General features: G+C 45.3%; 1 protein-coding gene across 19 annotated transcripts in view; it reads left to right on the forward strand.

The window, feature by feature from the left end:
- Positions 1 to 27,688, forward strand: part of CAMK2G (calcium/calmodulin dependent protein kinase II gamma) — a 209,676-nt gene that overhangs the window by 156,075 nt on the left and 25,913 nt on the right. For 10 of the 19 annotated variants that reach the window (XM_054982873.1, XM_054982874.1, XM_054982879.1 and 7 more), the window contains exons 13-14: positions 5,443 to 5,511; positions 11,637 to 11,677. In XM_054982873.1, coding sequence (XP_054838848.1) covers positions 5,443 to 5,511; positions 11,637 to 11,677 — 110 coding nt within the window. The remainder of the gene's footprint in view (positions 1 to 5,442; positions 5,512 to 11,636; positions 11,678 to 27,688) is intronic. The other 9 variants (XM_054982876.1, XM_054982883.1, XM_054982888.1 and 6 more) reach the window with 1 other exon arrangement.

Consider the following 27,688-nt stretch of genomic DNA (forward strand, 5'->3'; position numbering starts at 1 on the left):
GCGATTCTTTCCCCGAAGTTATTCAACATCTATATGCGCCCCCTTGCCCAAATGGTCCATAGCTTTGGGCTGGGTTGTCACCAGTATGCTGATGACACCCAGCTCTATCTGTTAATGGACGGCCAGTTAGACGCTGCCCTGGACTCTCTGGCCCGGTGTCTGGATGCCATAGCGGAATGTCAGCATTGCCTGAAGTTGAATCCCCTGAAGATGGAGGTACTGTATCTGGGTCGTAGGGTGTCAGAATTGAGATGTCATCAGTTCCTATACTGGATTAGTAAATAACTGTTTGTATTTGTCCAGGGCTAAGAAAATCTTACACATATCACAGTGTCCTTTTTTGTTTTTTATTATTAAAGTCCTTCTTTTTACATCTGATTTTGGATAGTTCATTATTTATGAAGGTGCACTCTGCCAACCCGAAGCTGGTTTTGTGCGGCTTTCTGGCAAGCTTCTCCAAATTTTGTCTGTCTTCTGAATTCCCAGTGCCATCTAGTGTTCATTTGATATGGTTACCTATTGTAAGAGTTCCCTATAGTATTCTTGGAACACAGGGCGGTTTCAGAATTCGACTGCTTTCTTTAGGTTTTCTTTTTGTAATTTGATCAGGTGTGCAAGGGGGAGATTGGGAGAATGTACGTGGTAGTGTGAGCAGAGCTGGGTTGCATAAACGTTGTTATTCTGGCTATTTAAGATGGCCAGAAATGGTTGTCAGGCTGATAATGCCCCCATAGAAACAAGTTATTGATAAACTTTACATCTGACAAAACGGTCAGTGAAAAGCAGCTTTGGAAGTGATTAACTCCTCTGCACTACTGAAGCTTATAAAACAAAAACAGAGTTAAAATATATATATAAGAGACACATATAACAAATGAAGGTCTGCAAAGTCGCATGACGTGTTCTTATTTAGTAAAGTTGACTTGCATATTAGGATACACACGTCTGCTTACATCAGTGTAATATTAAAAACTACACGGACACCATCAGCAAATGTGTTGATTTGGGGCATCTTTTCTAGTTACGGCTTGCTGAATGAATTAAAAAGGGTAACTTTTAAACAGCTAACTTGCAAATCCACTCAGTCATAAATCCAAATAGGATCTGTTACCTGACCCAACAGACTGAATCATGACTCGATTTGGCAGTACAGGAATTAGTTACGTATTTTCTGAAAAAGACATCAAGGAAAAATGTAGCTTAGCACTTGTGCTTCATACATGGAAGCCATAGTTCCCTGGAGTCCGTTTCCTTGTTGGCCTTAAAATGTTGACTGCACAACAAGGTCAATGAGGCAGAAAGAGAAATGCTCCACCAAAGATCCACAGGATCCAACCCATAAGATTTATTTTGTGTTTTTGTGCCTATTTGGCACACATCGAAGCTGTTCCTTCCTCGTATAAAACCCTCCCTTTTTCTTATTTTTTTCTTGTTGCTGTGCAACTGAATTTTGTATTTTTGTTCCTATTGTTGCATGGAAAAGAACAAAGCATTGAACTAAACGATGGGGAGAGAAATGCCTTGTGAATGAAATGCTACGCTATTTATTCATTCCTCTCTTTATTAACCTTATTTTTTTTAAAAAGACATCTAATCAGAATTGTGCCTTTCCATCTGTTTCAACTTGGGAAACTATTTTCCCCCCATAGCTTTACCCTGGAAAAGAGGGAGTGTTTGAATGGGATGCAAGAAGGGCACCTCTGGAGCTGTCCTCCTCCCTGCTCTTAAATGTGACACCTGTCTTTACTCTTCCATAATTATCCTCTTTAGTGCAGACGACTTCCTGAGAAAGGATCCCACACAAGATTTCAAGCCTATGCGCTTCAAGCTGTGTGTGCGTATACAATCCCCACCTCCAACAAAGTAATTTTGACTGCAGTAGTTCTTTGCAACAATAAACTAGATGATTCTTAAGGTGCTACAGCAGCTTATTGTAGGATGACCACTAAGTCTAGGATGACCTCCTGCTACTTTATGGACAGAAACTCCTTGTTGGCCTTCTAAAGAAGACCCTTTCCCAAATCAGCTTCCCAGTGTTCTCTGTCTGAGAATCAACTAATAAATGAATTGCAGAGTGTTTCTGTCCTCTTCCTGCCACTGCCTTTGAGGTTTTAAAATGATATCTGCGTTTGACATGTTTTCCTCTTCCCTTAAATATACACAATGAAGACAAGTAAATATTTGATTATGTGAGTTTGTCCATTGGGGCTGGGAAAGCTATTGAGTACAGCATTATTTTCTTGCTGATACTTTGTTTACTGTTAAAATGCTCCAGTTTTCTCACTCTGCTCCTGAAGTGGCCCCTAAGGGACCGTCTCTCCCTGTATGTGCCCCAGAGAGCACTTTGTTCAACCAGAAAACATATACTGGTGGTTCCTGGCCCTGGGGAGGTTCGGCTGGCCTCTACCAGGGCCAGGGCCTTTTCGGTCCTGGCCCCAACCTGGTGGAACTCTCTGTCTGAGGGCACTCGGGCCCGCCAGGATCTTGTATCATTTAGGCAGGCCTGTAAGACAGAGATGTTCCACCAGGCATACGGTGGAGGCTAATTTCAGCCCATCATTGCTGAGCCTTCCACCAGTCTCCCTCTACAAGGGGTATGGAGAGTCCACTCCCGCTGGTTGCCCCGAAAGGGGCACAGTATTTTATCTGTTTTTATAATTGATCTTAACTTGTTTTTAATCAGTGTTGTATCTCGCCCTGAGCCCGCTTGCAGGGAGGGCGGGTTAAAAATAAAATAAAATGAATGAATGAATCACCAAAAACTAAAATTTCAACCGCTGCATATTCGATCGAGTAGAATTTACACCAAACCCCCAGATGTCACTCCTCCAGTGCACAGCCATCCAACTACCCAATCATTTTCTGATCCATCATAATCAGATGCATCCTGGTGTGTCCTGGTTGGTCCTTGGAAGACTTCCCATGGTGTAGCTGATATTGTCAAGTAAAAGCAGAGCCCTTCCTATGACAGGAATAGGCAAGTAACATACATGTCATTTGCATCTTTCATCTTGATCATTCCAAGAGATAGTTCTAGGCCAGTGTTTGATGCTCCATTGAAAGTTGTGTCTGGCATTGGAAGGATACAGACATTTTGATTGCGGCGTTAAATATGTGACTCCATACATGCAAGTTATATTTTATTTATTATTTGTTAAAACATCTAGGCCCTCTTTTTTTGGTGATCAAAAAAAAATCTCCAAGGCCATTATCAAAATTTGTTTAAAAACACAATACAAATTAAAACTAAAACAGAGAAATAAAAACCACCAGTGGCTAAATAAAGATGCAAAAGCCGGCAGAACAGGCACGGTTGGTGGCGACAGAGGTTGATTACGGATTAAAACAGGTAGCGTTTACTTTGATAAGGAGTTCCACCAGCTGTCCTTTAACCTTCCGCAAGACAGAGTATTTCCCCAAGGAAGGTCTTATGGCTAGGCTCATATGTGAGTAAGAAGTAGGTTTGCCAACCTCTTTACCTCAGAAGTGTGTGGGGGGGGGGGTCTCAAGGTGGGCATGTGTATGTGCTCCAGAGGACGCAATGATGTGGTGTCTCAGCGGGGCCAAGATTGGGCCCTCTGAGACAGCCATAACTTCCAGTTTTCCACCAGAAGAGCATTACCTGGGCCATCAGAGTACATTGTGCCATTTTGCTACTTGCTCCTGTAGCTCCTGGCCAGCCTCTCTCATCCTTTCCCTCTCACTGGCCAGGTGAGTGGAGTTGGGGGCGAAGGGTGAGGGCAGGGCATCCCTCACTTCCATGGGGCGGGGGGCTGAGTCCCTAATGTATTTTTGGCTAAGACTGACTTAGGCTTTAAAAGTTAAAACTAACAATCCATATTGCGCCCGGAAAGCAATGATGGGCCTAAGAAGTGGTCTTCACATTAGTCCAAGTGGCCTGTCTCAGATAATTGCCGGACTGCCATATTCTGAACCATAGTTTTTTGGACACTCCTTAAAGGCAGCGTCATGTAGAATGTGTTACAATAAAATAACCTAAATATCATCGCTAAGGCATGCTGTGCCATAGCTAGGTGGGGTTCTTCTCTAGGGCCATCAGTAATGAGCTTCCAAGTGTGGGGCCCCCCAGCAACTGCTTGGGTTGCCCTGAAACCATGTTCATTTCTGAGTGCAGTTGACCTTTACAGTAGTCCGTCCATGTAGGACAAGACTTGATGATAGTCTAGTATGACTGTGGAAAACGCGGCTTTTTTTCTTGTGATACATTACACAGGGCTTCTCTAGCTTGTGAGCAGCTTGTTCTCCATTTTTTGCATCATTTTGAAAACCTGCCACTGATATCAGGTATCTGTTTACTAGCTCGTCTTCTAAGCAGATGTTTACAGTTTCTGCAGAGGTACCAAGACACCAGATACTTCACCGGGCTGTGTATCTTTTCTGTGTGAAAGGGGGTTAGGGTTCCACACTGTTCTTCTTCCTCCTGTTTGAAACCTGTGGGTAGTTAACATATTGTGCACTCTGGGTTTTTTTCTTAGCCTAAATTACAACATTTCTAATTCTGCATTTATTTATTTATTTATTTTTAAAAAACTGATCTAGCTATAGGGGGAAACCCATATATCTGCAGGTGACAAAGTTCAGTAAGTGGGTATCAAAATTCTGACTGTAACCATTGTCATTTCCTCCTCTGTTGCTCCCAATAATCACCCTGTGCAAAAGTTTAGACTGAGAAAGAGTGAGTGGCCCAAGGTGTCGGAGCAAGCTTCCCCAGTAGAGTGGCGATTCAAACATGGATTGCACATTTCCTATTCTGATGCTATAACCACTACACAACGATAGCTCTCTGACAAAACTTTGTACTTCCTGTTTGAAGAACTTTAATATCCACTTAACGGAACTTCTTCCCATTAGCCACTTATTTGCGCTCAGTAGCAAGGGAAGTACCTGTGCCCATCAGCTCTGCACTACAGACTGACTGGTGACTGTGCTTTGATAACTCTTGTGTTTTGATATATACAGCCTTCACTGAAATATTCAGCTATGTTTGTAGTACCTTTCCCATCTCCTTCCTACTCTCGCCCCCAGCCTACAGCGCTGCCTCAGGAATCTTACACTATGTTAACTAGCCTCTTACCCATTTCTTCAGCTTTGCTGACCTAGAACTCTGTGCCCAGGTCTTCTCATAAAAATCATTTACAGCTAAATTTGCAGCTTTCTGAACGTTGTTCCTGACGTCCAACCTTCTGTGCTGGCTTCTATAGCTTTATTTTCATGTGTTAAGGGGAATAAATTCTCTCTCTCTCTCTCTCTCTCTCTCTCTCTCCCTCCCCCTCTCCCTCTCTCTCTCTTTCATAAATATTGTGCTTCCCCTCTTCCCACTTTTCTTTTAAAACTAATTTACTTGCACCTTGCTTTCTTGTTGCTGTTGGGCCTCTCTTGCTTTTTTACGGCTCCTCCCACTGAATGATTATGTCCAATCAGTTGGCGGCAGGCAGAGCTCCGCCCCTGCTTCGGCCACCCTGAGTGCTGCTGCCGGCCTGGCTGAGCAAGGTATGTGGCATGAGTCATATCTCCCGAGTGCCTGAACTTTGAACCACCTATCTGCCCATCAACCACTAAACCCCACTGCTGGGAAAAAACAGCATGACAATGTTTGTGCACCAAGTAAAACACCATCCATGCTTGCTGGCTGAAAAAAGGGCATGTCCCCAGGTGTCCCATCTAACCAAGAACCCATGATTATGTGGATTTTAAGTCTACTAACCAAGCATGCATGTTGGGGCAGTCCTGTGGTGAATTGGCACATGAGATTGGTGACAGGAATTTGGTGTAATGTGGAGTGTTGGTGCCTGCTGTTTTGTGGGGATTCAGAAGGTGAGTACAGCTATTCTGGCAATGGGTGTCTTGGAGTGAAGGCATCAAGGTGCCCGCAAGCTGTCCAGACAAGTGAAGGGTAGAGATTCTATAATGTAGCATCCAGTTCTGATGAAGTGACCTGTCGTGTTCAAGGAGAAAAGTGTGGAATCGGCTTACTGTTCCCCCACATAGTCTGGTATTAAGCAAGGATGGTAGAAACTTTGGTTTACTATTTCTAGTAGTATCTACATGGGTCTAGAATTCTACAATATAGAAAGCAAAATTCGACAGCTGCTAAATTTGTACTTAAGAGTACTTCATGCATTTGCTTAACCTGCAGTTATAGAGAGGGGTAGAGCAAAGAGAAGGTCTTCCACTGCTAGATACCCCTGTTTACCCTGAAAAAGGGCCTTCCTCTACCCTCCAAGACTGCCACCCTCTGAGGGGCTGTATGCAAGCACTGCCTTCAGCTGCCATGGAAAATCTCTGACACTAGAAAATAGGACTTGGGCATAAGTCTTCAGCCCTCTGGGGATGAATGTTTGAGTGGCTGGCATCCCGTTCTTTGCTTTTTTTTCAAGCTGCAGAGCCCCATAATAGGTTTGGGGCTAAAGAAGGGGATGAACCTGTTCTCTTACTACTTGCCATTTCACCTGGGATTCAGGGAATGGCTATAGCACGCCATATTAATGTGCTTTAGACCAAGACAAGCATTTACAGTGGCCTGGGAGGAGACAAGCCCACCCCCAGCCAATTGGCCTGTGTTCTTGAGAGGTGGGGCAAGCCTTCTGAGGTCTGCCCGTTTGCGTTCCCTGGACTCAGAAGAAGCCCTTGGCACGACAACCATCAGAGTTCAGAGGACATAGTAGCACCCTCCCCCAGGTTCCCCTTGCCCCCCAGTAAGGATCTGGTGGTGATGGGAGAAGAGAGAAAAAGCACCTTCTCTGCCTCCCCCTCTCTTCCCTAGTTCTTCACAGGCCCCTATTTGTTTTGCTTAATTAGCATGTTTATTCGGTGGTGTGTGCTGTTTATGTGGTGTGTCAGTTAACCTGCAGATCTCACAGAATTTGGCCTTTTTGTGATCCAGCGCATCTGTCACGGGTTGAGGAGATTGGCCTTTTTGTGAGTGATTTGGGACAAGACGATCAAGGCAACTCCCAAGGAGCAATCAGGTCTTCTGCCTACTAAAAACAACTGCTTAAATTTGTTGATGCTTTTAGACTTCACTTTGTGAGGTCAAGAAACCTTCAAGATGGTTCACAAGCAGATGAATTAGAAATAATGTTGACTGGGTTCAGGTGCTGTCAAAGGCTTCTGGTCTCCAAGAGGTACCTTGTAGAGGTAAAAAACCTGTTTGTGACAGTCCAAGGTCCTAGGAACTGCAGATAAGTAAATCAGAGAAATTTGAAACTTCATTTTTCTAGTTTCTGTTTTTCCATGCATTGGGCTCCCTTACCTCTTCTTTGTCTTGACATTGGCAAAATCTGTCATTTCTGGTTATTGGTGCCAAGACTGGCATTCAGACTGACTGGTAATTTTCGATCAGCTAAAGAGAGGGCAGATTTTGCCCAACTTGAACACCTCTTGGTATTCAACTTTAATCCCGTGGCTACCAATTTTCTCTCTTTAAAAAAATCTGGAATTTTCTTAAGACAGTCATGCTTGCTGGCTTCTCATGGCTGTGAGAGGCTAATGTGCTGCCCTTTCTTAAGAGAAAAGCATTTGTGTTAGTGCTCGGCAAACACAAAAGGAATCCAGTTGGAGAGCCAGTGACTGCCAGTGGGCACATTCTGAATGTAACACCTGAGGATATTGCAAAGATGTCTCTCTCACCAGTAGAAAACTTCAGCTATCTTTAAAGAGGAAGAGCCCCGTGGCGCAGAGTGGTAAGCTGCAGTACTGCAGCCCAAGCTCTGCTCATGACCTGAGTTCGATCCTGGCGGAAGCCGGGTTCAGGTAGCCGGCTCAAGGTTAACTCAGCCTTCCATCCTTCTGAGATCGGTAAAATGAGGACCCAGTTTCCTGGCAGTAAAGTGTAGATGACTGGGGAAGGCAATGGCAAACCACCCCGTAAAAAGTCTGCCAAGAAAACGTGATGCAACGTCCCCCTATGGGTCAGTAATGACTCAGTGCTTGCACAGGGGACTAAATTTAATTTAACTTAATTTATTAGATTTATATTCCGCCCTCCCCACACCAGCAGACTCAGGGTGGATTACAATTTACATACATTTAAAATACATCTACCTTTACCTTTTACCTATCTTTAAAGATATAGGGTCCAGAGGTTGCTAGCTGTAGACTTCAAAAGCTGGGCTCTGACCCTCTTAAATGGAACACAGATCCTAGGCCTTAAAATGGAGAAATCTGGACTCTTACTTCAATTGTGGCTGTCAAGTTTTTCAAACACACACCTTCACAATGTCAACTTTCTTCATCCTAGAAACTTTTGAGTTGTTTTTTTTTTAAAGCTTAACTGAGTCTCAGAAAAGCCCCTCTCATCCTGTGCGTTCTCTCTCCCTGTGCTAAAAATTGTGAGTAAACATTTTGGACTTGTGAATATTTTAAGGTTATTAAGCTTTTCAAAGCAGGATTTTGTCTAAGAATACTCCAAGGAAAGGGTTCAGGGGGCTAGGAAGGGATGGGCTGTGCTGCATATTACGGGCGCCAAACCATGTCTTGAACCGCAAAGAAACCTCCCAAACAGCTTTGCTGGGGTTGTCCTGACTGTTTTCTTGTGATGTGTATTGTGGCCTGTGTATGTGTCTTTCAAGTCATGTCCCAACAAGTCTTGTGCCTGTGTGCGGTGCTTGAATGGAGGGAATCCTGCCTACATCTCCTTCTTTCCTGCTTTGTGCCATCTGATCCCTGTAGGTCAAAACATTGGGGAAACGTGCATCTTTCTCTTGCCTTCGTTTGCTTGAGATGTCTCCTGTTTTTGTTGATGTGACATAAATTGATTTTCCAGAAACCCTTCCCTAACCATGTTCGGTAGCATGAGCACCCAACATCCCCCCCTCCCCTGAATAGCACTGTGTGGAGCACTGTGAATTGTGGAACACTCATTAGGGCTTGGGGTGAGTAGATTACAGTGGGTGCCAGGCCACCTTTATACACTGGATTGCATTTCTGCTTATGCTAGAGCTCTTAAGCCAGCAGAAATGCAAGGAAAAGACCACTTGTGCTATGTCAGACTTACTGTACCTCCATTTGCGTTTCTTCTTGTACAACCAAATTCTAGGCACTGCAGTATGTAAGGAGGTTAATGCTACATGTTGCACAAGATCTTGCACAAGCAAAACTGCGCAATGTACATTTATGTTTCCTCTTGTGCATTGCGGGATCCAAGCCAGAACCTTGCATCTATTCACAATGTACAGGAGATTAATGGCACACATAAGCAGCTTGCCTGGGAGGAGTCCGTGGCGTGACAACTCCCTGCCCCCGGTGCTCACAAAGAAGTGGTTTCTGATGTGCTCATGGCTGCCCCCCCCTCCCGTCTGTGAGACGTGGACCATAATGGAGACACCCATAGAGGGATCTTCGCTCAGTCTCTTGCAGATTTTTTTAATGAGATTTTGATTCCCAAGTAGGATTCTCACTTTCTTTTATAACAGAACCATTTCAGGGCTGGGAGTGGAAATGCTACTTTCTTTCTGAAAGGCTGTGCCTGAATCATACCCTCTCGGTGCATCCTGCCAATAGGCCCTGCAAAGTGAATTCCAAGTGGGAACTTTCGAATTGAGGGAGAGAAGTAGCTGGCCTCTCCTTGGAACCATGTAATTCTCTTGTGGTACGCCTGTTGCTGTCTTTCAGAATCCGGGACTAACTTGTCACTCTTAATTCTTCTGTCCAGACCAGGAGGCTCTGTGGAAAGTCAGCCGTCCTGGAGGTTTGGGGCAGTTGTAGTTTTCCAAGGGAAGATGGTTCTATATTCCAAACCTTTTTATTGTTGTTATTTGTGTCCCTTATGTGCACAGAAACCAAACCTCTTTTTCCTGTTTTTCTCTCCTGTAACGGGATATGGGAGCCGCCTAGAGAGAGACTTTTTGATTGCTGTTTTTAAAGTAATCTGTGGAGAAGAAGGGGCTGTTTTTAAAGCTTCCATACAAGCGTATGTTCAAGGCTGGCTACAATTCTAAGCGCATTGGGCGTAGTGCTCATGAAATTGAGTTTTCCAAGTGAAACTTGAGTGTGTAAATGGTATGATAATCCCTTTGGAAAAGACCTTGTCTGAATAGTTTTTCACATATTTTCCATCCTTGGTTACAGCCCCACCATGTGCTCCTACAGTCCCGTTTTAAGCCTTTTTTTTCTCATTTAGTGTGCAATTCCACACATAGTGAACGTCCTGATGGTGTCCTAGTGTTGTGTAGCCAATCAGATTTGAATACGTTGTGTTATCAAAGAGCAAAGAAAGCTCAAACATCTCCCTGACTCTGAATGAGGAAAGGGGATGTTTTGCCCAATGCCCTGTCATCTTTGACCAGCAGTTTCATTGCAAAAATGTTGTTACAAGCACGCACAGACACACATACACGTTTGTTTCAGCTTGAGATGCAGGACTTCTGGCTGACAGGCTCAGTGCATGCTTGGGGACGGGGTTAAGATACTGAGTTGGCACTTAGGACAACCACAAGGACTGTCATCTTGATCTTTTTTTAAAAAATAAGTTAATGTTCTCTGGATGCCACAGTAGCTTTCTGTGTGGCTGGGGGCTGTGATCCATGGTGCAGTCCTGGTTGTGAAGATTTCCCATTGCTCTCCCTGGTCCTACCCTTGTATCTTTCTGCAGGTGTGATCTGCATAAAAGTAACTCATGCCCCCACCAGCTCCTTAGAATCCTACACAGTCCTCAACCAACAGGTTTTGCAACAGTTCCTTTTTGCAAATGGCTCTCTGTTCAGTGTAGTTTGTTAGCAGCAGAGCGTAGAATTGCCAGCAAAAGCTTGTCTGCATAGATAGCGTTTGATGTGTGGACTCTTCCTGTGTCCCCTTTACACATCCAGTAAAGCATGCTCTGCATTTTGTATGTGTGTCCACAAGTTGATTGTTCACCCCCGGACAAGGCTTTGTCCTCCTGAAGGCAAAACAGTTGACCTCCTTCATCTTGCACAGGGTGTCTGGGCTTTTCCATTTGGCCATTGCCAGGACTGCCTCACCTCTAGCCTCACATCGATCTTTTCTTGATGGTTATCCCAGAGGGATTCTTAGAGGGTGTGTCATAGCAGTTAGAATGCTCATCTGTAAATTTCTGACATGCAGGTTGTATGTGTCATTTGCATTGTGCCCACACAGCATGCACCTGTAACTGATCACAGGATTAGTGTCGCATGACAAGCGACACATGGGATGTAATGTATTCTAATGCTGAGCGTTTTCCTTGCTGTACGTTAGTTTTTGGCGAAGTGGTCTTAAGTTACTGTATTCAAGGGATAACATTCAACATCGAGGATTTAAGAAGGTTGGGTTTTTTTTTTAATTGCCTCTTCAATATTCACTATTGGCTTTGAATATTGAATCAAAGAGAGAAGTCATGAGAGCAGGCCAAGTCTCCATTGCCCTAAAGGCCTGTTTTACTGAGCAGTGGCTTTGGGAGAGGCATGATTCCTATGTGAATGCTGCGCAGGTTTGTTGCCTTCTCTGACTTGCTGTTTTGAGTAGGCAGGAGCCTCACTGGATCTGGCTTGGCCTTTGTTGTCATCCTGATTGCTAAGGGAAACCCTCTACTAACACTTCCAGAGAGGCTGTGTTGGAGCGCAAGGGAAGTAGGGGCTCACCTTGCTGGGATCACTGACGTCTCTCCTTTCTCTCTGCAGCTGCCAAAAGCTTACTGAACAAGAAGTCAGATGGCGTAAAGGTAAGTTTCGCATTCAGGCTTGGACACGCTTCCACTGCCACTCTGTTCCACAGGAACTGGGGGCCGTCAGCCTCAGGGTCAGACTGACTTCCACAGAAGGAAATGGCTGCATGCCTCCTGTTTTCACCTCTGTACCCCTTTCCCACCTGCTGAGCCTGGCTGCTTCATTGGCTTTTCTTTTGCCCCTAAATCTTCAGAGGCAAGAAAACATTTAGTCACTCTGAAGATCTCTCTTAGCCTCCCCAGACTTATTCGGTGGGATGTGGGGTTACAGTCACGATATTCACTAGGCTTCTTCAATGAGGGGAACCTTGTGCCGAACTGTTGAGAACAAGAATTCCTTAATAGGCAAACATTCTGGATTGAGCAACGGTTAGATGTTCGTTTTACTGCTGGGGGCTCGGAGGTGGGAGATTGCCTGCAGAAATTCAAATGTACCTGTGAATCCACCATGGCCATTTGGAAACAGGGTGAGACAATAAGGAAGGTATTGTGGTAAGAAGGTGAGTTGGAACATAGTTGAAACTGCTGTTCTGCCCAGACACTTCCATTAACGCTGTCCCTGTTCTTGAATTGAGCTCATTGTCAGCTGCCAGATTCTCTAGTCTGAAGGCTATACTGTTTTCTAAGAAAACATATGAGGAACCAGGGGTGGGGGGAATCAGCTAAATGAAGACAGTTTACAAAAACGTCTTCCATGTTTTGGGTTAGGAAGGTAACCTACACGAGAACTTTCCTGTTGGGAAGGTCTGCTTAGTTCTCTTACTGCCCATGAGCCTAAAACCCTGACCCCTCCCTGCCAAGGCTCCTTGTATGCCTGCGAACTCCAGTGCATGCCCAGCGTCACTCTGAGCATAAGGGAGTTTCCGTTCAGGCAGTTGTGTGTGTGCACTAATGTCAAACAAGAGAGTCAGTTTTCACCAACAATTCTATGCACGTTGGAGCACTAGCAGAGATGCAGATTAGGCTAGATAGAAGCACACAACTGTCAGGCTTTGGAACAGCCGAGGTTGGCATGCGTTTCTGGAGCCAAGTGGTCAAGTCTTCTCTGCCTTTACGTGCTTCCACTCCAAGTTGAAAACGGCAGCTACAGACATCGCTCTTGGTTCCTTTTTTCATCTCAGCAGTCGGTCTGTATGCATTGTGGCTTGTTCCATGCAAGCCAAAAAGCATCCTTCTAAATTGATACTTCTGTGATGTATTAAAGACCACTTGACTTTTATGCACTCCACTTCCTCTTACTGGGGATGTTTTGTTTTAGGATTTTAGGAAAATACAGTTCGAGTTTGGCATCCCACAAACACGGTTGCCTGCTCTTCTTAGGATTTTAATAAGAGCTTCATCCTTTTGAAGGTTAATTTTCAAATCAGTTTCCACATTCCCTGTATCATTGATTGGCGAAAGAACTAGCGTAGTAATGAGGAAAGAATGGTGCATAGAGCGGAGGAATGTCTGCTTTGGATGCCGCAGGCCCCGGGTTCAATCCCCGGCATCTCCAGTTAAAAGGAACAGGTAATAGGCGATGTGAAAGTCCTCCTCTCCCCAAGACTCTGGAGGCTGGTACCAGTCAGAGTAGACAATACTGACCTTGATGGACCAAGCCTCTGGCTAGGGAGAAGGTAACTTTGCATGTTCATGTGGGTTACATCTCAAGAGAGGAAACACTGTGGTTTGCCCACTTCTTCCGCGGCTCTCCTGTTGTTCAGCTGGTTCTGTGGGTTTGAGGCATCAGGTTTTGTGCCGTGGCAGGGACTATCCAGCTACTGCTTAGAAGCTGCTGTGGTCTTATCCCACTACGTTTTTAATCCTATTCTGGTAAACAACTTGAACCCATTGACCTGGTTCTCCTAACTAGTTATAAAATTTGATCTGACCTAAGAAGGTGCGATTTGGCAAAGGCTTGTTTGTTTTCTTTTATGCATGTATGTCTTTTCCCCTCCCCCCTCTCTCTCCCCCTCTCTCTCTCCCCCTCTCTCCCCCTCCCTCTCTCTCTCCCCCTCTCCCTCTCCCCCCCTCTCTCTCCCCCTCTCTCCCCCTCTCCCTCTCTCTCTCCCCCTCTCCCTCTCCCTCTCCCCCCTCTCTCTCCCCCTCTCTCCCTCTCTCTCTCCCCCTCTCCCCCTCTCTCCCCCTCCCCTCCCTCCCTCTCCCTCTCCCCCTCCCTCCCTCCCCCTCCCTCCCTCTCTCCCTCTCTCCCTCTCCCTCTCCCTCTCCCTCTCCCTCTCCCTCTCCCTCTCCCTCTCCCTCTCTCTCTCTCTCTCCATCTAGTGCAATAGCTGAGCGGTCCCTTTTATTTCAAAGGTTTTCATGGAGATATTCCTTCTGATCTGCCCTAAGTGTTCACCAGGCATCTTAGATGTTTGTTAAGGAACAAGCATTTTCAGAGCAGCAGTACAGCCAATGCACACTGCATCTGTTAGAGCTGCAACCCACAAATGAGAATCTTGGAAATGGAATCAGAAAATATACCTGAGATAGGAAATATACCTGAGCTAGGCAAAGCAACCCCACCCCTGTCTGCAGTATAGGAAGATCATGCCTACCTACCCGTTACAAGGCTGATAGGAGGAGAATTTGAATATGCCCATGACTTCATATAACCATATTGCAAAGAGAGAGAAGCAATTATCCTGTCTATTGAGCAGTTATTTTAATCTCCAGGAAAGCCGAATTAGGTTTAAAAAATTCAGAAATGCTTCCTGGCTTATAAGAGCAATCCTGTTGATCGATCAATCCATGTGCATTTTGATCGCTCCCTCTCTGCAAGGAGCTTAAGGAGGCATACGTGGTTCTCCCTTCCTCCATCTTATCCTCAGAAGGTGAAATTAGGATAGGCTGAGAGGGCATGTCTGGCCCCAAATCACCCAGTGAGCCTGCATGGCAGAGAAAGGATTTGAGTTTGGGTCTCCCAGCTCCTACCGCAGCACTCTAACCACTAGTGCTCAATAATGGGAGAGGGCACAGAGGAAGTAGTCCTGCTGGAACATAATTTCAAAGGCTTGGGAAGAGTGAGAGTGACTCCCTAGGGCAATGATCTTATTTCTGTGCCCCCACCCCCCCTTCCTCCGAGTGCGGCAGTGCACAGCATGTAGAGTTTCTGCCACGTTATTCCCGGAACAAGCCAGTGACATAAGCTCGGCTAAGGGAGAATGGCTGCCGTAAGGTTGTGTAGTGGAATAATTTCCGAGAGGGAATTTGAGCCTGAATGTTCACAGTCCCAGTTCAACACAATCTTTTATGCCATACCAAAAACTGCAGACCTTTGGGTTGGCTGAGCATAAAAGAAGGTGCTCGCAAGCTGGAAAATATTTAGAGGAGAATGATAAAGACACGGGGGGGGGGGATTAGGGAAAGGATAAAGGCACCGTTTTGCTCTAAGAACAGGTAATGGTTAGTCGTTCCATGTCATTTAAGTGTTAAAGAAAAGAGTGAATCCTTCTGAATTCAGTGGATATTGATGTGAGTAGGGGTTTCAAACCATGGGAGAGGGTTGCTTAAGTGTTAAGATGAATACAGTATAGCAATGCTCTCACCTCCCCTGGGGTGGGTACGGAGCTTCACTTTTAAGGAAACACATAGGTTTTGTGATGCTTCAGCTGTAACAGGTTCTTCTGTATAGCAAGGAGTTCGGCCAAATGTCCTTGGATCCCACTTGCTCCAGAAGTTGGGTCCTCCCTGTTATTACAACAGTCCTCTGGGGTGGAGTTGGTTTGGTTAAGCCATGGTGACAGTCTTTGTAAGCTCTGTTGCCTGAGCAAAGATTTGAACGCAGGCCCTTCCAAGCCACTGTTCTTTCCACGCTGGGCATCAGAACACACCAGAAGTGTGTTTAAGTTTGAGTTGTCCTAAGTCGATGGAATAGTCTTCCTGTCCATCTGTAATGCACACTAATTATCTGAATGTGTGTAGGTCTGTGATTTGGACACTGTATATTCACAGCGTGAGCGCTGTCAAAGAGGGGACTGGTTCACAGGAGGCTGTGTCTGCCGAGCCAGCGAGCCATGGACAGCAGACCTGTCTAAAGATCAAGGCCTCAGTCTTGTTGAAGACAAAAGTGTTATCGTCTTTTTCCTGTTGCCTGCCCCATCTCAAGGGCTTAAGAGAGTAATATTCTTTTTAAAACACAAGCAAGTTTTACAAAATGTTTTTTAAATTCAGACTTGGAAGGGAATCAAGCAAATTTTTGTGGGTATATGGGACTAAAGCTGAAATGTTGCTAGTCCTTCGCTGAGTATACATCTCTGTCCACTGGATCAGGAGTGAAAAGATGTATGCTAAGAGTTCTGAGTTCAGAGCTCACAGTGATTTAAAAACGAAACAATTTCCAGGTGCCCCTGTTGGTGCTGTTTTCCTGGCCATGAACTGATTGGCTATGCAGGATGATGGCCAACCCCAGTTGACCACCAGAAATGTTACTGTGTGGGTTACCTGCTTTAGTATATAGTCATAGGGTGACATGCAGTAAAAACGTATATACTAATTTAATATTCATGACTTCGTCTACAAGATTCTGGGAACACTAATTTGATAAGGGCGCAGAGTAGTCCCTTAGCAGTTGATAGTTGGGACCACACATTCCCCCCTGGTAAGAGAGAGTGATGAAGCCTGTAGTTGTGGATGTGCAGTACACACCATGTGCAGTACACACCAAAGGGTCTCACTGGTAATTCCAGATCGGGAAGGCAAGCAAAATACATTACAGAAGGCTGACCGTTAGGGCAGCCGGAAAAGGAGGTAAGCTCACCCTTGGACTGGCAGGAGGGGACCATTGGCCCAGTGAAGAAAGGAGTACAGTTTCCTCTTAGCAAGGCAGTGGCTGAAGCTCAATGTGGGTTACAGTGTCAGTTAAAAAGAAAGAAGGAAAGATGACGTCAAGATATCGTTTGTCTTGAAAGTATGGCATTCAGGGACCTGTGCTGCTTCCACAACCTCTTCTTTTCACCCACCTGGTTGAGCCTCTTCCTTTCTTTGCAGTCCTGTGGGCAGACATTCCTCTCTTCTTGTTTGACCTCTTTTGTGTCTGTATGAAAAGACTCTTTGATACAGTTACGTCTTCTCTGTGCAAGTTGCTAGAGCTTTCCTTGTGTGGGAGAGCAAAATGTATACGTGTTTCCAATGACGATGACTGAAAAAGCAGGCCAGGGTTACGTACATTTGGCGTTTGGCACCCAGTCCGCTACTGTTGGAGAAGCGGGATCTCAAAGAAGCAGGATCTTGCACAAGTTGTGTGTGCGTGTGCACACATGCATGCAGTTCGGAGTTACAGCCCATAATCTGTAGTTCCCTCTGCAGCCATGTTCCCTGTCCAATCAAAGATGCTCCCTTTGCATGAGAAGGCATCTGTTAGGTGGCGCCAATCGCTTGTGGACCATTGGGAATGGCCCGATAGGCTGAGCCGCTGTTGTCCGTTTCTCATTGCCATTGCCTCAGGGTGGCATGAAACCTGGTGTTTTTTGCTGAGAAATGTTTGTATTTCATCACCATTGGCAAGCAAACCTTTCTCATCTTTTCTTGTGCTGGGGGATGTGTTGAAAAGAAAATGTGGCTACGGGTTTCAGTCTCTCCTGTGTCACACTGGCTGCATTTTTGAGCCTGCATTTTCACGTTTGGAATGCTGTGCCTCCTGGTTTCTGTCTCTGGCTTACGATCAGTGGCTTCCATGAGACCAGATATCAGCAGCATCTTGTTCCTTTCCTGGGGAACCGTGGATGGCAGCGGGGGTCCTTTCCGTCACACGAGTGCCAACATTTTCTCTGCTTTTCTTCTCATCTCTTCTTTTCCTTCTCTTTCTTCCTCTCAATGGTGTGCCCAGAAAAGGAAGTCAAGCTCCAGCGTGCATTTGATGGTGAGCTCCTTCCATTAAGCTGACTGTATCCCTGTGCGGTCACCATTCTCATCCCATGCACGTCCGGCTTGTGCTCATCACCCCCACATAGCATGTCTGGGCAGTGGGGTGGGTGGGGAGGCCATCTCGCACTTTGAAGGGTCCATGTCCTCACAAAAAGGATCATGCTGTCGATGCGGCCATTGGCAAGGGTTCTACTCTCTCTTTTTTCTTTCTTCCAAAAATTGGATACTTTTAAAATTCAGCTTTGAATATTGGGTGACCTGAGAAGCAATCTCCCAAACGCTGAATCTGATCCCCCCCCCTCCCTCTTCTGGACCAAGAAGGCATGGTCTGTACACTCTCGTATGGACATGGAATCTTGGGTATTCCATTGCAGAAATGCTCAAAGGGACACAGGTGCCTGCCTGCCCTAGCACTGTCTTGGTGCTGCTATCCCTGGCAGTAGGCAGCCCTACAGTTCAGAACAAACTGGCTTTTCCCAATGTCCTGGATGAAAGATGTGGTCACAGCACCATCGGTGTGCCTCCAAGCTGCAATTAGCTCCCTTTCCCCTTCCAGAATTCTACACTAAGACATCTTGGGATCCAAAAACTGCTTTTCCCCACCCACCTCTCTCCAAATTCCAAACAAATGGTGGTTGGCATTATGTCCATATTGGATGGCATTAATCACATGCCTGGTAATTCGTTCCATCCATTTCCTCTTCATAAGGATGTGTTTTCCCTGGGATGTGTTGGTGGGGGGAAGAGTAATGCAATCAAACACGAGAGAAGAAACCATCCTCCTTATCCCAGGTCCCTAGTGATGCTGAAGCCTCTGCCCCCTTACAACAAAATGGCATTTTGCCCCTCTTACAGAAGTCATTATGAATCTTTCAGAATAGCTTTTCTCCTTGGAGTAGGGAGTCAAACTCTAGATTGGCTCGTTCAAGAGCAGAGGCACCCAAACTGGCAGAGGAGCACTTGCTTGGGAGAGCTCCTTCAGAGCGTTTGTGTCTAGACGTTTTAAAAGTGTGTTTATCCTATATGGGATTATTTTTATTTACTTTATTTCTAGTCCGCCTTTTTCATTGAGACTCAAGGTAGATTACACAGAGTAAGTCAACACAGTCAACAAGATGGGACATCCAGTAAACCATACAGTAGGATTTGGAACCAACCATGAATCTTGAAAACACTACTGAAGCAAAGCATATTAACATGACATGTTAAACGATCTAAAAATTACCTAATACAGTCCTACTTTCAGCAACAGATAGTGGTATAGTATACACCAATCCCTAACTCTTCACTCAAATATCTTTCTGAATTGTTTTGTCACAGTATCGGTGTATAGTAGAGGCGTTGTAGGAAGTATGTGAGTAGCTCCAGGACCCAATGGGATAACTCCCCTCCTTCCCCCATAAAGTCTTTTCAGCGAGCAGTGAATTGTCCTGAAGAAATAGTGCAAGGCAAGCCAGAGCTGGGAATCCTCTCGTATGCAGGACTGGCAATAGAGACATTTTGGCAGGCCACAGGGAGAAGGAATAGAGATTCCCCCATTAGCAACTGCTCTTCCGCCAGATGCAGGGAATGGCTCTTCCAGGTCAAGTTTCAGCTGTGGCTTTTCCTGGTATAGGGCCCCCAACCCAGGTACTAGCAGCACAGCAAGAGGAAACTCACACCTTTATATCCCCAGCTAAAATATTTTCCCCTAGATATTAATGGGATACAGATATTGAATTGGATGACAAGTATATGAATGGGGCAGCTAATGCTGTGCCTTCAGTGACTTGGCCTCACAGGAAAAAGGTGACTTCTCAGAGAAGAAGGTAGGCCAGGCTATTTCTAGTCAGGCCCAGAACTTTTCTCTCTTTCCCTGGCAAAGAATGTAAGAAGAGCCTGGCGGGATCAGACCGGTGGTTCATCTAGCCCAGCATCCAATCTGACACACAATGGCCAAACAGTTAATTTGGGGCGCCAACAGCAGGTCATAGAGGACAAGGCCTTCCCTAGATTTTGCCACGTGGCACTGGCTTTGCATTCAAGAGAAATCAGAAGGGGGCAGGTTGGCCACAACTCATCCCAAAGGAGCCATTCCTCTCCCCCCAAGGATCGTACTGAAATCCAACACTGCACCAGACTCTGAAAGCCGAATGGTTCGGCCAGACGCTGGTGACGCTGGACAAGGAGCCCTCAGTTCTGGGGCTCCAGTGGCTGCTCCTGGGCCTGTGATCAATATCTAATCAACTCTCTCTCTCACACACACACATCCCAAAAAGGCTGAGTCTTTCTCCATCTTGGTGAGTTTTTCCTTGAATAACATGCAACGTTGACAAGAAGACCAGGGCACTTCCCATCTTGGTCGGAAGAAATGTGCAATTGAAGTGTCAGTCCAGGATCCCAAGTGTGATTGTTTAGCACTGAATTTGCTGACTGTAAAATTTTAGTAAGCCTCTTGGAAGCTGCTTGGTTGGCAACCAGAGCAAGAGGAAAGCAGTTCCAGTACCAGACGCTGCCCCTCCCCCCCCCGACCTGACTTGTGCATCCACATAGGTATTAGGTGTCTTGGTAAGAACAAGAGCTGTGCTTGTCCCCTTGCCTGGAAGACATTCTCAGTAGATCCCCATCCTCCACCCAGGGGCTGAGGTAATCTAGATTACTTGAATTGTGCCTCTAAACTGTGGGGGTTATAGTCAGCATAGAGAAGAGTTGGCAGTTCCTGGAGATTCTGGGTGTATTCCTCAATATGTGTCTAAGCGAGATGCCATTTTTGGAGTAACTTCAGCAGCAGATACGTTAGCAGTGACAGTTCAGAAAATGGAACAAGAAAAATGCGTGCTTATTGGCTCCGCTCTTGAGCACAGTGGTCTTCTGCCAAGACCTAGTGGGATGGTCCCAGTTCCTTTCCAAGTCACATCGGACAATGCTGCTTTAATATCAGAAGCTTCCGATCAGTCACATCTTTGTCCAAGTCTCCTAGGAACGCTTGAGAGTTGCTTTGACCAGCTAGTCACACAGTGCCTGTCTGCATCTAGAGGGACAACTGAACCCCCCAAGTTAGCACTAACATTCCAGAGCGAGATCTAAGAGCATCACATATTTATGATGATGGACATGTAACGGCAGAAGCAGGAAATGTGTGATTTCCTGCCTCCATTGGAATGCCCGCACCATGCTGAGCTATCTTCTGTCAAGATCAGGGAGGCTTCATTACCCAGCAATTTGACTTGCACCTTGATTGCTAGTTGTGAGCAGGGAGCTAGTTGTTTCCCAAGCTGTTTAGATGTGTCTATTTGCATGATTACACAGCTTTCTCACAGCTGCCCTCTCATCTGTCACCATCAACCTGGTCACTTGTTGGCTGCCATCACTGCTTCTTGTTAATAAAAGGCACATCGTTCAAAGATTTTCAAGTTGCGTCTTACTGCTTAGATGTCTCTGTGTGCCTTTGGTGTCTGTCACTGGTTGCATCTGACTTCGCAGGAGCAAAGAGGAGATGATATGCAGTCATTCCACACCTGGCCAATAGATCAGTTAAATGACCTCTAACTGTGGCATGCCTCTTCTCCAGTAATTGAGAAGATTTCGTTTGTGAACTGCAAGTATGAAAGCAACCACTAGTTGCAACTTATTTGTTGCTTAATACCAAGGCATGGCCTGTGCCTGTAGTACAGGTACTTGATGCTTGAGATGAATTTCGACAAAAATCTTCAACGCTATCCAATGAGGAACTCACCTCACATATAATAAGAAAGTTCAATCAAAATAAGTTAACTTGATAATCAAGTTAGCTATGATGGGGCATCTTGTGAGAGAACCTGAATTCTCTCTTCCTTGGTAGACCTTCTTGCTGATTGTATATCAGGGGTACTAGCAATAGATCTGTCTGCATCATTGGACAATGCCTCGCTGGAAAAGTTCATGTCCACATTTGTGCAAGGATGCCACAGGGACAAATTTGGTAGAAGTTGATGGGACAAACAGATATATGCTCTTCCATCCTTCCCTTCTGACCCCCCTAGTACTTCAAAGGATATAAAAGCAAAAGTCCAGACTTCTTCTAATGGTACCACATTGGCAAGCATGCTCACGGTTCCTGATGTCTGTGCAACCTCGATGGCAAGTGCTCTGTCGATGGTAGATACATGCCGCTTGCCCACTTGGAGGCTGAGCTACAGTGGCTGAAACACTGAGTTACATTGTTAGGGTTCTGGCTAGTTTGGTTTTTCTGGTGACAGTTCATGATCTAGTTATCTAGCAGTAGCTAGAACACATATGTGACATAGGGCAGGAACACAGTGCAGAATCTGGATTCTGCTGCCAAGCATCATCTAAGCCGTCAACAAAAATGAACTTGAAGCAAGAAGACATTGCTAAGCTGTGAAGGTCCAAGTTGCCCTCAGTGTCAGGAGGTTCCAAAAGAAGTCAACTTTGATTAAAGCCCTTCTGCTGTTCAGTGGTTTACCTATGACCAAATTTCCCTTAGATTTTCATCCCTACAGACAATTTTTGGCAGCTTTGTGCTAGAAGAGTCCCAAGGAGGGAGGCATTCTCTTCTTCTGTTGAGTTATGGTTGTTTCAGAGGGACAAGATAGTATTCAGGTCAGACCCTACTCTTGTCTCCTGCATGTTGTTTTCTACAAGTCACGGAACGCACCTGTACCATCCTTCTTTACCAGAAATGGCACCAACATGGTCTGAGACAGTTCTGTCTGGATAGGCATCTGAGAGTCAATTCAGGTCCTTCTGAGAGACTACAGTCGGTTTTTAAAAAATGTCTTTTAAGTCTGCCGAATGGCAACAAACATTCTGTGGGAATGGCAGTTCACTCCATTCAGGACACGATCAGGTTTTTGCCTTGCTGTCTTTAAGATGAAATTGATAAGGCTACAATGTGGGCTTCTGTATGTAACGTCGCCAGGCATCATACAATTGATGTATTCTTTGAGAGGAGGGTACTACATAGGGTACTGGTATCGGAGAGACTCCTGCCCTCACTTGGTGCTCACCCTGGAATAGCACTGCTTTTTTGCATCTTGAAGGCTGTAAAATGCCTTCCAGAAGTCAGAGGAGAAAAAGAAACTTCTTTCCATGAATTCCTCTTCTCCCTGCCTTCTGGAGGGCATACTCCCTGCTGCTGATGGATTTTGTGGAAACCAGTTTCATTTAGCCTTCTACTTCTATGCTCAGCTCGTGCAGGCAGCCTGAAACTCACCAACATCACCTGGCGTTCTGTCTCATCTTTTTCCTTGTAAGTTCGCTGTTAGCTAGTTCACCCTACTCTCTTGGGTGCGATGTGTTTTCTCCTTTGCTCATGGATTGAAAGAGCTCCAGTTTGGGGAGGGGAAGCCGTGGCCCTGCCCCCTGTCCTTTGGAGTGTTTCAGCCCTGCTTTCTGTCCCCAAAAGAGGGGCTATCCAGAAGGATTTAAAGGGCCCTTTCCAAGGTAATGGGAAAACAGGAATATATGGTAAGAAACTTCCTTTTTCTTTTGTTTAATAGAGTGGCAGAAGCTGGTGAGAAGCTGGTACAAATATGGTGGCAGCTGCTTGAAAATTCTGTGTGCTTTGCCGACATAACCTCTGCTGCTTTCCAGAGAATAAGAAACCCAGGACAGTTGCAAAGCTGATACACTATTTTAATTTTGTATAAAATAAGCAGGGCTTTTTTTCACTGGGAACGTGGGGGAACGGAGTTCCGGAACCTCTTGAAAATGGTCACATGGCTGGTGGCCCCACCCCCTGACCTCCAGGCAGAGGGAAGTTTAGACTGGCGCAGAGGGCAATCTCAACTCCCCTCTGTCTGGAGATCAGGGGGCGGGTCCACCAGCCATGTGACCATTTTCTCCGAGGGCAACCCACTGAGTTCCACCACCTCTGTTCCCAGAAAAAAAGCCCTGAAAATAAGTAACAACTTTGTTAAACATCCTGCCTGTAAGGTCGGTTCTTCATAGAAATTGTCTCTTGTCTCGCTTATCAGCACCGGTGTTTGGAATCTTTGTTTCCATTTACTGAATTAAGAATGTGGAACTTTAGTATGCAAGTGTGCACCCTTTACCTTCCAGATACCATTTTGATGGTGTGCGTGCCAGTAGCTATTTTTTATTTATTTATATCATTTATAGTCCACCTTTCTCACTGAGACTCAAGGCGGATTACACAGTGCGAGATGAGTACAGTCAGTATCAAGGACATTTCTATAAACAATGCCATATGGTAAATAAATACAAGTTTACAGAGACATAGCATTAGCAAGGATCCACTACAGAGTTGAAGAAATGCTGAAAAAGAGCATAAGTAATTCTAGGACTGACATTAGACAACATATAACAACCCAGTAGGATCATACTTGAAGCACAGGTAAGACATAGGAGCACATGCATAAGACAACATGGGTGGTGAAGTATATGGTCCCTAAACCATTAGTGAAGCATCTGAGACCCCCCTCCCTACAACACAGCCCTCCTATCTGAGTAAAAAGCCTTTTTGAATAATTTGGTTTTGCATCATTTGCAGTAAGCTAGGGGAGGTGGGGGCTCTCCTCACCTGCTCAGGCAGGTTGTTCCACAGGGTGGGGGGCCACCACAGAGAATGCTCGCAAGGAATATAAGTGTATAAGGGGCTAGTAAGGTAATGAGGAGGGAGGGAAGGCTGCATGGTATAGCCTGATCTCGTCCGATCTCGGAAGCTAAGCAGGGTCAGTACTTGGATGGGAGACTGCCAAGGAAGACTCTTCAGGGGAAGGCAATGGCAAACTCTGCAGAGGAAGGCACTGGCAAACCACCTCTACTTCTCACTTGCCTTGAAAGCCCCAGCAGGGGTCGCTATAAGTCACTTGTGACTTGATGGCACTTGACACACACAAGGTAGTAAGGAATCATGTCTGCCCGTCCTCTTCTACATGCCCTAATAGCATGCCAGGCTTTCTTTTTTGTCTTCTGTGTGGTTTGTATGCTTGTCCTGATTTCCTTGCTGCCTAGTTCAGATATTCACTTGGTGCTTAAGTTAATGGAGCCCTTTAGATTGTGTTAGAGGCACAATCCATGTGAGCTCTCCCATATTCTTTTTTCAGTTAACTTAAGATGTGGTCAGGTTCTGTCAGGGAGACTGTTTCTTGCCATATTTTGTATCTTGAATATACCGTCCTATGGGGAGATTTAATGTTGAGATAACCTGTCATTTAAAATATTCAATGTTATCTTCAGCAGAGGTCTTCTCAATTTTAATTACAAGAACCCCTGTTTGTTAAGGAGGGGGGGTGTATGGTAAAAATGGGTGAGAAACGTCCGCTTGTAAAAATCCTGCAAGCATCCACATCATAAACATGAGAATTGAGCCTCCGTTCTCAAAGATTTCACTTCTTGTTAGTGGGAGGTGGCAGGAAGGTTGGCTGCTTGCTCGTCGCTTCTGCCTGGAAACGGTTGTGTGGCTATTTGTGTCTACTGCAATGTGCTCATTTATAGCAAAGGCACAAAAATATGTTTTCTGGGTACTTTCAGTGGTGTTTCTCTTTAAGTTGCCATCTTGTATGTGATGCGAAATGCCCAACTTAACTAATGAAAATGTGTGTTCAGCAACACTTCACAGCCACCTTGTCTTTCCTCTTTAATAAAGCCATTTCATCTTGCCAGCCAGGTTCATAAGAGATCCTATGGAGACATTGTCCTAATCCGATTATCATTCCTTCCTTTACCCTTTTCCTGGTGTCTAGTGGGGCTCAAAGTTGTGAGTTAGATCACCTTTTTGCTCTAAACCAGTACAGTTTAATGGGTCTCCAAAATTCATTTCACTACAAAGTTACTGATAAAATGTTTTCCCTATGAGATGTTGTGTGCACACGCGCGCATGCATGCATGTATGTACAAGTAACTCAGGCCACAGCACACATGTGAACTTCTGTTACTTAGCTCTGCCCTACCTAAGTACTCATGTTCAGATTCAAATATAATAATAACAACAGTGTATTTATATACCAGCCTTCTAGACAGATCAGTGCCCCATTCAGAACCGTGAACAAAGTCAGTGTTGTTGTTATCCCCACAATACAAGGGGAGAGCTGGGGCTGAAAGAAGTGGCTTACCCAAGGCCGCCTGCTGAGCTCATGGAAGTAGTGGGAGTCAAACCAGCAGAGTGCTGATTTGCATCCCAACTACTTAACCACTATGCTACATCAGACAGAACCATGTAAAAGTGGTGGCAGCTACCTTGTCTTCAGTCATTACTGTGGAAGCTAATCGTCAACTCCAGACATTCCAGAACTGGGCTGAATGTTGGAAGCATACAAGTCCAACTAGACCAGCTTCTGGGCCCTATGAAATACAGATACAGGAGTTTTTTTAGGTGATCTCTCAGCCATGTTAGGAGCTCCTATGCAGCTAGGCGAACATTGAAATGACTCAACTTTGTTGGTAGTGCACAGGCACTTCCATGGGAGAAGAAAGTTTCATTGGTTTCCTTCCTCCACAGACACATTTGATTAGGTGTTTTTAAAAGTTCCACCAAACAAAAGCCTTATTTAGCCTGTATCCATCCTGCTTTCCTCCAATACTGGGAGTTCAAATCCACTTACAAATGGTATAAGAAAGACACATACGGTTTACAAAAAATGTATATCCTCCCAACATACACCAATACTCCTCAATTCAATACATGCAGTTATATAAATACCCTGGAGCGTGCCTGTTAAGTCAGATGTGAACCCTGTCTCAAGTGTGTACATCTTGGAGGGGGGGGGGGGACGGTTCTCAGAAGCTGCCATCTCAGAACAATCTGTGGGTGATTTTGTGGCATTGTGTGCTGACTTTCTGCAAATCGGCTTGGAGTTAACCATAAGGAGAAAAATCAAGGAACCCTTGACTATGCCTGGAAAGAGCAAGCCCCTGGTTCTTGTGCATTTTAAGCAGCTACTCTGTCGTCATTTCAGTCCAGAGGCTCTGTTCTTGAATATCTGGTGGCTTCTGTAGAAGTTCTTACGGGATGCTCTTCACTTGTCAATAACCTATTTACGTAGGAAGAGATGTATGCATCTGCTTCACAACAACTTCTGCTACTTTCCAAGCAAGCATCCCTTTTCACCTGCAGAGTCACTGTTCTCCTTAGTCGATCAGTTCACTATGAACACGAAGCTTGGAATGCTTTGTGCAGACTTTTCACAGTGGAGTTCTAGATGTTCTTCCATCTTCCGCTGAACCCCGTTTTGTGGTTTTGGTAGCTGCTGGGATAAAAACAGGCGGGGAACAGACCTGTTGAACAACCTGAGAAGTTCAGAGGTTGATAGGGCAAACACCTGTAACGGGAACTGGCATAGCTACCTTGGATATGGGGCACCAGGGAAAAGTTTCAGAGTATACAGCTTTCGAAAAAGAAGTACACACAAGTAACTTTGGCTTATGTTCCACACGTGTGCAGAGAAACGTGCATTTTTGGCTACAACTGGAAATCCTCTACCACCTTCAGTCTGAGAACCTGGCTCTACATTGCTCTGATGGTATAAAATGTAGGTCCTCCCTGGATATGTGCTGAAAGTTTGGTGAAAGGTCGCAGCGATTCTGTTTAAATTTTCAGTCACATGTGAGCCACTGCATCCCTGAAAATTAATATTAAAAAATCACTGGAAGCTCTCCACATGGACCTCCTGGTGCATGTCCAGTAAAGTCCGGCGTTGACTGCTGATGGTTCCCCCCAAACAGTTGGGAGGGAACAGAAAGGCACTGGCTGCCTTCCAGTGGCTCTGGTTTCTGTGCTGATTTTATCTTTCCTTATCAGCTAATTTTTCCTACAGTTGAAAAGGGGAAGAGCAGGGTCCGGCTAGCTGCTTCGGAGAGATAAGATAAGCATTGATAAGCAAAGGATCGGAGGGAGGCAGCCAGCTGCACTGTCTCTAGGGGGAAAGTCAGGCTTCTCATCCATCAAAGTTTGGCTTATTGCAAGAGTCCAGTAGACCTATAAGACTAACAAAATTTGTGGTAAGGTATGAGCTTTCATAAGTCACAGCTCACTTTTTTCTGAAGAAGTGAGGTGTGACTCACAAAAACTCATACCCTAAATTTTGTTAGTCTTATAGGCCTACTGGACTTTTGCTCTTTTCTACTGCTACAGACGGCTACTCCTCTTGCTGCTTCTCATGTGACTAGTGTAGTGTCCAACTGGGCCCTCATTGAAGCAGCCCTATCCATACAACATGACTG

This window comes from Eublepharis macularius, chromosome 6, assembly GCF_028583425.1.
Source record: "Eublepharis macularius isolate TG4126 chromosome 6, MPM_Emac_v1.0, whole genome shotgun sequence".
Taxonomy (NCBI): domain Eukaryota; kingdom Metazoa; phylum Chordata; class Lepidosauria; order Squamata; family Eublepharidae; genus Eublepharis; species Eublepharis macularius.